At 44.6% G+C, this 10,999-nt stretch overlaps 1 protein-coding gene across 2 annotated transcripts in view; it reads right to left on the minus strand.

The window, feature by feature from the left end:
• Crtam (cytotoxic and regulatory T cell molecule) overlaps nt 1-3,231 on the minus strand; it is a 28,702-nt gene extending 25,471 nt beyond the window's left edge. For both annotated transcript variants that reach the window (XM_059266847.1, XM_059266846.1), the window contains exon 1: nt 3,186-3,231. In XM_059266847.1, the coding sequence (XP_059122830.1) occupies nt 3,186-3,231 (46 nt within the window). The remainder of the gene's footprint in view (nt 1-3,185) is intronic.
• Between the last annotated feature and the right edge of the window lie 7,768 nt (nt 3,232-10,999).

Consider the following 10,999-nt stretch of genomic DNA (forward strand, 5'->3'; position numbering starts at 1 on the left):
AGAACATGAATACTTGGTGGGGCTGGTGGCTCCTTTGCCATTCCTACACTCAGGAGACAGAGATGGGATCTCTGGACCAAGTTGGCTAGTGAGAGTAGCCATATTGGCAAGCTCTAGGTTTGATGGAGAGACCCTGCCTCAAAATGAGTAAGTGGAAGACCCTGCCTCAAAATGATTAAGTGGAGAGTTATCAAGGGAGATTTTCAATATCAAACTTGGGTTTCCACACATGTGCACACACATGTTCACACACATACGTACCACACAATACATATAAAAAGAAAATCAAACTTGAAAACAGGCCTTTACCTCCTTCCTTCTGACTGACTGGATCTCTCTTCTACACACTCAAAGGCTTTGAGCGGTTTTACTCTTAGTGCATTCCTTTACACTGTGTGGTTACAGGTCTATCTCCGATAATGGCTTACAAATGGCTAGAAGTGGAGGCTGTGTGCCATCCACTCACTATACACTCCCAGGGACTAGAACAAAGCTAGGTTTTTAGGTATTAGTTGAATTAATGGGCAAAAGAGACCAATGTAAATCTTTAGAGACAAATATGTTAACAGAACTCTAATTTTTCTCCGCAGTTGTGACGTCAAATGATAGAGACTTGAACTGAATGAAAGCTAAAAACATAGTGAGTGAGTTCTCAGATTGGAGTCCTGTTTCTCTGGCTCTTATGGCGAGTTAGGCAGAAATGTACTTCAGCGAAAATCATTACAAGGAGAGATTTGTATTATTTTTAGATAGACAAGGCAGAGAAACTGCAGCTGTGAAAATCAATTAGACTTGTCAAAATCAAATCATCTTCCAGACCATCACAAAGAGGCTGGCTTGACGCAAGGGAACAAAGGAATTCTTCAGTTTGCAGAAACCCTTCCTGCAGCTAGAAAAAAGGGTGGAAACCTGGCTGGGTTTGACCTTTTCCTCGGCCACAACGTAAGTGAGAGGAACGAATTTGGAAAAACAAACAAACAAACAAACAAAAAACCCAACTCATTCTTTATCCACCCTAGAGATTATTCATGCCTGGAGCCTTGGAAGGAGGGGCAGGCTCCAAGATCTTGAAATTCTTTTGTCTGCAAATCTCTGGCAGCCTTAGAAGCCACCACAGTGATTTTCCTCCTGCCTAATTCGCTAAAATCAGCTGACAATTTGCAGCTGTGTCAAAGCTGATGCCGACAAGCAGCGGCATGGCCAGCTCCTGCCCACATGGGACTCTGAGGAGCCTGAGCAGGTTTAGGTTAGAGTGACCAGTGGTGGTTCAAATCCCACTGAGGGTCTGTGTCATCTGGGTGGGGGAATTTTGAGTTTGGGTTCTTTCAATATTGAATCTTTTAGGATATCTAAGTCAGAATAAGCCCCGGGTTCTTCATCCACATTAAGACACAGCTTCAGGGCTGGAGAGATGGCTGGGCAGTTAAGAGAATACTGCTCTTGCGGAGGACCCTAGCTTGATTCCCAGCACACACATCGGGTGGTTTGCAAACATCTGTAACTCCAGCTCCTGGGAAATCTGATGCCTCTGGCCTCGGCAGGCTACATGTGCACATATGAGTTGCATGGGCTGGCAGACTTGTCTTAAGCTTATCTTTCTGTTTTCTTATTTTTTTGAGACAGGGTCTTGCCATGTTGCACTGCAATTACTGATATCCTAGATTGATCTTGAACTCATGGTGATCCTCCTGCCTCAAATGCTGATGTTACAGATATGCATCTACTGCCATGTTCAGATTAGGTTTAAGTTATGACTCTTTTGTTTCTGCTGTTTGTTTAAAAAATATTTCTATGGTGTTTTTTTTTTTTTTAATGTGGGAAAAGTTTGAAGCCTGGAAAAGTTAAGGCCAGCTGAAGGCTTTAGACCTTGGAATAATTGAAATCATACTAATTTTGGCTGTCTAAATGTACCCTTTCAGAATGCATTAGCTGTTCTTTAAGCCACTTACTGAAGAAACTAATGTCGTTCATTACCAAAACAGAATCCTTGTTAAGTGCCTCAGGGTACAGGGAACGGAAAGGAAGACACTAATTGAAATACACAGATCAGGGAATTGAAAAACTATGTAAAAAAAAAATGTTGCTCCCCACCTGCCCCCCCCCAAAAAACCAGCATCCTTCAGTTACTGTTCTGAAATGAATGCAAATGAGAGGGATAGGCATGTTTCCTGGCACAGAGCAGGAGAGTCACTATTGGGAAGCAAATGAACAAATGAATTTGAGCAGTGGTTCTCTCTCTATACATGGTCCCTTCCCATACATCCGACGCAAGGGCCATCAGAGACCTGTGATACCAGTAAACGATCCCTCACCCTTTCCCCGACTCTGGGGTAGGACTAGTTTGACCTAAGCTAAAAAGGGCACTGCATCTTTCTCTGATATTCATAATGCTATGGTAGAATTAGGCTTCAAAAACCAAATGATAGTGAAATGTAACCGATTTCTATTAAGTAAGTGGCTTTCAGAGCTGGAGAGGTGGCTCAGTGGTTCAGAGCACCTGCTGCTCTTGCAGAGGACTCGGGTTCACTGTCAGCTCTCACATGGCAGCTCAAGGCCATCTGTAACTCCAGTTCCAAGACATCCACCTTCCCCTGCTGGGCCCCTGGACACTGCATGCACATGTTACACAGACTCAGGCAGGCACAGCTCTCATCCACAAAGAATTAAAAACAAACATATGCTTAAGAGTAAGCAGTTTTCACTAGGATAGTATTATCTCTGAAGCACATTAGAATTGAGTAGAATTAAGCCTCGACACTTCCAAAAAGTTTTTGCATTTGGGATTTTCTTATGATGCAGAGTTTGACAGGTCAAACTTTTATTAACATCTTCATTTAAAGAGGCAAAAAACTGAATTTTAGCGAAATTAAAATATTTGACAAAAACTTATACACAAGGAAGTTTTGACTAGGAAGCTGGTTACATTTTACTGTAAAAGAGCCACAGATGCATGCCATACTGTCCCTGTACCCTGAAGAGCACTTAACGGGAGACAGAATGGACACAGTAACTGGGTGTGTAAGTCGATACAGCTAGAGCAGTATTAGCAAAATGACCTGGGTTGTCTTCCATAGTAGTCTCCATGAACACAGTTGACTGACAGGTAGGTCTGGTGAAAATGTTAAGTCAGCTGAGCAAAAGAAGAAAAACACAAACCAAAACACCCGTTCACTCTAAGTCCTTACCTTGCAACGGGACCCAGCACAGCAAGCTGAGAACGCCCCACCACATGTTGACTTCGCCGAACCCTCCTTGACAGCTTCCTGTAGGTTCTAAAGTACAGGCAGGCTTTTGAAGGGAGGAGGCTGTAGCTCTGTGACCTTACATGGGCCAATTCCTCCACCCACTCTGAGCGCCCTCTTAGTTAGCTGCCCCTCAAACACCTCCTGGTGGAACATCTCAGGGACCACAGGTGTCAGATCCATTGTGGAGAGGTGTGAGTGAGGGCCTCATGGCAAACCCTGCTCCACCACAAGTGGGTAGTGATGGTAAGTCAGATGACTGAGGCTTGGGGGGAGACAGAGGGTAGGAAAGGCGAAAATGTCCCTGTCTAGTGAGGTCATCTTTATTTTTCTTTTCTAGTTTATTAGGCAAACTATAGCTAGGTCATTTTTGCCTGACCTTCTTGGATATTTTGTATTTACAACTTGGACAACAATTTCTAGTGATTGTTAGGGGATATATCAATTCATTCATTGGCTTTTGAAATCTGCACATTCATCTGTTTATCTGTCCTTCCATCTACTTACTAATCTACCCATCCATTCACCCTTCCTTCCATCTCTCTCCACATTCAACCAACTCTTTCTTTTAATATTTGTTTGTTTATTTATTTTACATCACAGTTTCCTCTCCCTCCTCTCCTCCCAGCCCCTCCCCCCCAATCCACTTCTCCGTTTCTATTCAGAAAAGGGCAGGCCTCCCATGAATAGTGACAAAACATGGCATATCAAGTTGTAATAAGACGAAGCACCTCCCATATATTAAGGCAACCAGTATGTGGAATTGAGTCCCAAAAGCCAGTAAAAGAGTCAGAGACAGTCCCTGTTCCCACTGTTAGGAGTCCTATAAGAACACCAAACTACACAACTGTCATATATATATATAGAGGGACTAGGTCAGTCCCATTCTGGCTCCTTGGTTGTCTGTTCAGTCTCTGTGAGCCCCTATGAGCCCAGATTAGTTGATTCTGTGGGTTTTCTTGTGATGTCCTTGACCCCTCTGGCTTGTACAATCCTTTCTCCCTCTCTTCAGCAGGATTCCCTGAGCTCGGTCCAATGTGTGGCAGTGTGTCTCTACATCTGTTTCCACTAGTTTCTGGGTGAAGCCTCTCTGACGACAATTGGGGTGGTCACCAATCTATGAATATAGCAGAATATCGTTAGGCATCATTACATTGACTGTTCTTTTCTCCAGTTGTGTTTGGTTCTATCCTAGGTCTCTGGGCCATCTAGCTTCTGGATCCTGACACTCTAGGCAGTGTCAAGGGTGGGCTCACTCTTGTGGCATGGGTCTCAGGCTGGACCAGCCATTGTTGGCCACTCCCACAATCTCTGTGCCACCCCTTATCCCAGCACATCCCATAGGCCAGACTGTAGGTCGAAGGTTATGTGGCTGGGTTGGTGTCCCAATCCTACCACTGGTAGTCTTGCCTGGTCACAGGAGATGGCCAGTTCAGGTTACATATCTGCTACTGTTAGGAGTCAGAGTTTCCCTTGTACCAGGTTTCTACCTGACAACAAAACACCTCCTTTCCAGTTGTCACTTTCAGTACTGTCCCCCATACCCTATCCCTACCTGATCTCTCATATTTCCATCCTCCCTACCCCCAAGTCCACCCACAAAATCTCTTCAATTTTTCCTTCCCAGGAAGATTCAAGTATCCCCCTTGATGCCTAGCTTCTCTAGGGCTGTGGATTGTAGCATGATTATCCTTTACTTTATAATTAATATCCACTTATGAGTGAGCACATACCATGCCCATCTTTCTGGATCTGGATTACCTTATTCAGGAATTTTTTTCTAGTTCCATTCATTTGCCTGAAAATTTCCTGATGTCATTCATTTGAACAGCTGAGTAATATTTCATTGTGTAAATGGACATTTTCATTATCCATTCTTTGGTTGAGGGACATCTAGGTTGATTCCAGGTTCTGGCTATTATGAATAAAGCTTCTATGAACATAGTTGAGCAAGTGTTCTTGTGGTATGATTGAGCATCCTTTGGGTCTATGCCCAAGAGTGGCATAGCTGGGTCTTGAGGTACATTGATTCCCAATTTTCTGAGAAACCACCATATTGGTTTCTAAAGTGGCTGTACAAGTTTGCACTCCTACCAGCAATGGAGGAGTGTTCCCCTTGCTCTACATCCTCTCCAGCATGAGTTGTCACTTGTGTTTCTGATCTTAACCATGCTGACAGGTGAAAAGTGGAATCTCAGTCATTTTAATTTGCATTTCCCTGATGGCTAAGAATGTTGAACAATTCTTTAAGTGTTTCTCAGCTCTTTGAGATTCTTCTGTTGAGAATTCTCTGTTTAGATCTGTATCCCATTTTTAATAGGATTATTTGGGTTTTTGATGTCTAATTTCTTGAGTTCTTTATATATTTTGGAAATCAGCCCTCTGTCAGATGTGGGCATGGTGAAGATCTTTCCCATTCTGTAGGCTACTGTTTTGTCTTATTGATGGTGTCCTTTGCCTTACAGAAGTTTTTCAGTTTCATAAGGTCCCATTTATTAATTGTCAATCTTAGTGTCTGCCCTATTGGTGTTTGTTCAGGAAGTTGTCTCCTGTGCCAACACATTCATGGCTATTCCCACTTTCTCTTCTATCAGGTTCAGTGTAGCTGGATTTCTGTTGAAGTCTTTTATCCATTTGGACTTGAGTTTTGTGCAAGGTGATAGATATGGATCTATTAGCATTCTTTTATATGTCGACATCCAGTTATGCCAGCACCACTTTCAACCACCTCTTATATGCCTAAGATGACCAGACACGAGACAAAAATTTCTTGGTTTTTTTTGTTGTTGTTTGTTTTTGTTTTTGTTTTTTGTTTTTTTTTTTTTTTTTGGTTTTTCGAGACAGGGTTTCTCTGTGTAGCTTTGCGCCTTTCCTGGATCTCACTTGGTAGCCCAGGCTGGCCTCGAACTCACAGAGATCCGCCTGGCTCTGCCTCCCGAGTGCTGGGATTAAAGGCGTGCGCCACCACCGCCCGGCTTGTTTTTGTTTTTAAGAAAAATATGCTCTGGTGAGAGATTTAAAACATACAAATAAACAATTTCAGTTCACTTCTCTCATTAATTGAGATAGACTATTTCATTTGCAATAGGTTGCTACAAATAAGTGAATACAAGGCTGAATGGATGCTCTGTTTGAGATGTAAACAGTATTCTTTTTTTTTTTTTTTTTTTGGTTTTTCAAGACAGGGTTTCTCTGTGTAGCTTTGCGCCTTTCCTGGATCTCACTTGGTAGCCCAGGCTGGCCTCGAACTCACAGAGATCCGCCTGGCTCTGCCTCCCGAGTGCTGGGATTAAAGGCGTGCGCCACCACCGCCCGGCAACAGTATTCTTTTAAAAAATGCATTTTTATGTATATAAGTGTTGTACTTGAAAGTATGTCTGTGTACCTTGTGTGATCTTGGTACCCACAAAGGCCAGAAGAAGGCATCAGATCCCTGGATTACACGCTGTTGCTATCTGCCATGTGGGTGCTGGGAATAGAATCCAGGTTCTCTGGAAGAGCAGTCAGTGCTCTTAGCCACTGAGCCATCTCTTCAGCCCCAACACTACTCCTTTTATTCTGAAGTCTAAAAGGATATTTGACATAATTTTTCTAGAGCATTGAAGAAGATCTTGCTGTTATGGTTTAAATATGGAATGTCCCTGACTGGATGTTGTGCTTAAACTTCACTCTCCAGCTGGTCTGTGTGTGCTGTGCAGCCTTTGAGTCATGGTGCCTAGCTGGTCTCCATGGTCTGTGTGTGCTGTGCAGCCTTTGAGTCATGGTGCCTAGCTGGTCTACATGGTCTGTGTTAGTGGTGCAGCCTTTGGGTCAGGGTGCTTAGCTGGTCTCCATGGTCTGTGTTGGCTGTACAGCCTTTGGGTCAGGGTGCTTAGCTGGTCTCCATGGTCTGTGTTGGCTGTGCAGACTTTGGGTCATGGTGCTTAGCTGGTCTACATAGGCTATTGGGAATAAAACATCGGAGGTCACAGTCATCTCTCGTTCTGGTCTAACTTTCTGTTTTCCTGCCTGCCATGATATGAATAAACAGCAAATGCTGCTGCTGCTATGGGTGGTAACTATCTGGTTACCATGCCACTCTAATCTAGCCATGATGGACTGTGTGTCTGAAGCCATGAGTCTGGAACCCTAGCTCTAGGGGGATCTGATGTCCTTCTAGATTCCAAGGGCACATGCACTCACACATGCACGCATACACACACACACACACACACACACACACACACACACACACACACACAGAGAGAGAGAGAGAGAGAGAGAGAGAGAGAGAGAGAAAAGAGAGCACATGTGTACACATAATTTAACATTTAAAAGAATCTTTAAACAACAACAAAACTTTTTAATGTCACAAGAGTCCATTAGCCTCAGAAGTTAAGAACAGTCCCCAAAGGAAATACTGCAAAGCAAGCTGGTGTATGACGTGTCCTTGTGGTCTATGAAGGCCTTCCCACTCACTCATTAAACTCCACTTCAGCCCACAGCCCACAAGTGGTCAACGGGGAAAAATTACAGACTGTGACTGTTCAGTGGGTGGAGAGAAATGATGAAGGAGGGCCCCAGTGGTCAAGGAGTACCTTTCAACTCTTTTCTAATGGAAGTGTATGTGGTGACCACCCTAAGGGTAGGTGGGAGGCCTCATTAGTGAGAAATAGTTTCCCCATTCCTTTTCTACGTACTTAGCTGGAACCTAACAACAAAAGATAGAGTAAGAAGAGGAAAATCGCTGGTCTTCATGTGTACTTGAAACGTGCATGTGCATGGGAGACATCAGCCAGCAAGCAAGTCTCAAGGGGGGGGGGGGGCTTAGAACTCTAAAACAGCGTTTCCAGGAGGGAACAATGGAGTTTTGGAGAATTTGCAACATAATATAAAAGGGTGGTGAGTCTGGGGAATGTGTGCGGAACGAACAGGTAAGAATGGCTGGTTAATAAAGCTTTTTACCAAGTTCCTCTGGTGCCCTCTGGAGGCTGCGAAGGGCCCAAACTTGTCCCTGGCAAATGGCCTGTGTCTTCAGAGCCCGAGGAGGAGGACACCTTCATACACGGTTGCCCTGCTTTTTAGCAAAGAAGGAGGAGGACAGAGACAACTTATTATCTTGATGATTATTTTTATCTTCTTCTTAGGTGCCTCAGCTCAAAACCATCCTTACACCGAAGAGGCACGTTTGGAAGGGACATTTTCTGGGACAGGCCATAGTTCTCCACAAGAACCACGGGAGGTCAAGAAGAGAGTGTCCACCAATGTGTGACTGTGGTTTCCATTCCACGAGATCTTTGTGTTTTGCTTCGTGACTCCCAGGGACTAACATTAGATGGGAAGATGAGGAAGGTCAGATTTTAGATAAGCAAGCATCTTCTCCATTGCCCATCATTATTCTGGTTTAACGGTTGGCAGAGGTGAAAGCTAAGGAGGAAAGAACTATTAAATAGGCCACAGACGGACATCTTAAGGGTTAGACCAAACAGGATTTCCCCACAGGAAGATGCTACTGGGATTTTTGTAGCAGTTACAAGGGGGCCTTCACTTTCTTTCTGACCTTTCACGCTGTCATGAAGAACCCTGGCCTTTCCTAGCCAGACACAGTGGTGGGCTCACCTGTTTCCCAGCAGCTGCTGCTGCTAACTCACACTGGGGGCAGGATTCTCCAAGCACTTGATAAGTCTTTGCACCCTGAAAGCCTCTCTGCCGATGCAGCAATCCAAATTAAACCAAATCAGACCAAATTAGAAAAGCCCAGGTTTAATGGGTAAAGTGATCCCGGATGATTCCCTGGCCCCTCAGAGAGGAGACTGGGATGAGAGACCGGAAGAACCACGTTTCTGTTTTCTGGGATGCAGCTTATATACCCTGTGGGAGTGGTCTTGAGCCTCTCTGAAGGATGAGCTGTGTTTAGCAGGCTTTGAAGGGGCGGGTTTAGGGAAAGAGATGGGGGAGGGGAGTTGAGGCGGATCTTCCATCAGAATATTTCAGACTCTTGGGGTATAGGGATGCCAGGGTGCCAGGGGTTGAGGTGGAGCTCCCACCCAAACAGTACTGTTGTAAAATTTCCTGTAGGGTTTCTAAGCTAGACCACCAGCTTTCAAAATCATGGATCCAGAAAATGTTTCTCAGGTGCAGCAAAGATCCTGACATGACAGTAGATACGAGAGAGATGGAGCCTGCCTCCTCACCCACACTTTGCCAGTAGCAGCCACATCACCTTAGCATATTTATTGTCTCTTGGAATCAATTTCCCCATCTGTAAGATGAAAAGAATAACCATGGCCCACAGGGACTGGGAGATCCGAATTAAACACAGTACCCTGAGCTCCTTTGGGTATAGAGATCTTCAGATCTAGGTGGCTGGGTTGCATCTCAGTAACCATGGCAGGATGGGTCAGCTTGGAAAAGGGCACTGCCCTGGTTATCTGTAACTGTCAACGTGACACAGCTAGAGTCACCTGAAAAAGGAAACTCAGAGAAGAGAGTGCCCAAACCAGACTGGCCTATGGGCCAATGATGAGAAATTATTGTTTGTTAATTGACGGAGGAGGGCCCAACCCACTGTGGGCAGCACCATTCCCTATGCACTTAGTCCTAGAATGTGTGAGGAAGCTAGCTAGCTAACCATGAGTCTGAGCAAGCCGGAATGCAGTGTACCTCCATGTTTTCTGCTTCAGGTTTCTACCCTGACTTCCCTCAGTGTGGACTATGACCCGGAATTGTAAGCCGAATAAATCCCTTCTTCCTCTAAGTTGCTTTGGTTGTGGTGTTTGTCTCAGTATTAGGGGTGAAACTAGAACAAAACTTACAACCAGGCTTCTGTCTTTAAGACTTCTACTTGGAAATCTGGCCCTAAGCTTTCAGGGAGGTGGGAGGTTTAATTTAATCAAATAGATGATTCTGGAAACAGCCCAAATATGAGTTGATTTCAGAAGAAAATTGTCCTGCCTTGCATGCCCAAGGCCCTGACCATCCCTAGGACCTGAGCAAAGAAAAGGAAAGGGAAGGGAAGGGAAGGGGAGGGGAGGGGAGGGGAGGGGAGGGGAGGGGAGGGAAGGGAAGGGAAGGGAAGGGAAGGAAAGAAAAGGAAAGAAAAGAAAAAAAAGAAGGCAAGGAAGAAGAGAAGGAGGAGGAGGAGGAGGGGGTAGATTGTAGCTTAAATGAATGACTGCAGAATAGCCAAGGCCACTTTCAGGTCCCAGCTCACAGACAGGTGACTGCCCCCATGTTTTCACCTGTAAATGAGGAGATTAGAGGTAAGTCAGGAATTTCTAACTATGATCCACTGGTGACCTGACTTCTGCAATATTTGCATGAAGTTTCTTGAACAGTTTCAGATGGGCGTAGTGGGGGCATGTCTAATCTCTGTATTCAAGAAAGAGAGGCAGGAGAATCAGGATTTGAGGCCAGCCTAGGCTACATATGGAGTTCTGTACCAGTCTGGGATACATGCAAGACACTATTTCAAAACCCAAACCATCAAGAAACAAACAAGCAAAATGAAATAAAAAGATTTAGGCTATTAGTCTGGGCCCCAGGAAGCACATTGGCATGGTTATTGATTCTCAGCTTTAGGGCTTCTTCATCAGGTGACTGTGTTATGTGATTGTGGGCAAGCTATTAAATATCTCTAAGATTCAGCTTCCTCTCTCTTGCATCAGAATGGTAGGGTTGTCAAGAAGATTGAAGGTGCATAGGTGTTGAGGAGATGGGGCTCACTTGGCAAAGTGGCTGATACCACAAAGTCGAGGACCCGAGTTTGATCCCCAGAA

The sequence above is a fragment of the Peromyscus eremicus genome, chromosome 7 (genome assembly GCF_949786415.1).
Source record: "Peromyscus eremicus chromosome 7, PerEre_H2_v1, whole genome shotgun sequence".
NCBI lineage: Eukaryota > Metazoa > Chordata > Mammalia > Rodentia > Cricetidae > Peromyscus > Peromyscus eremicus.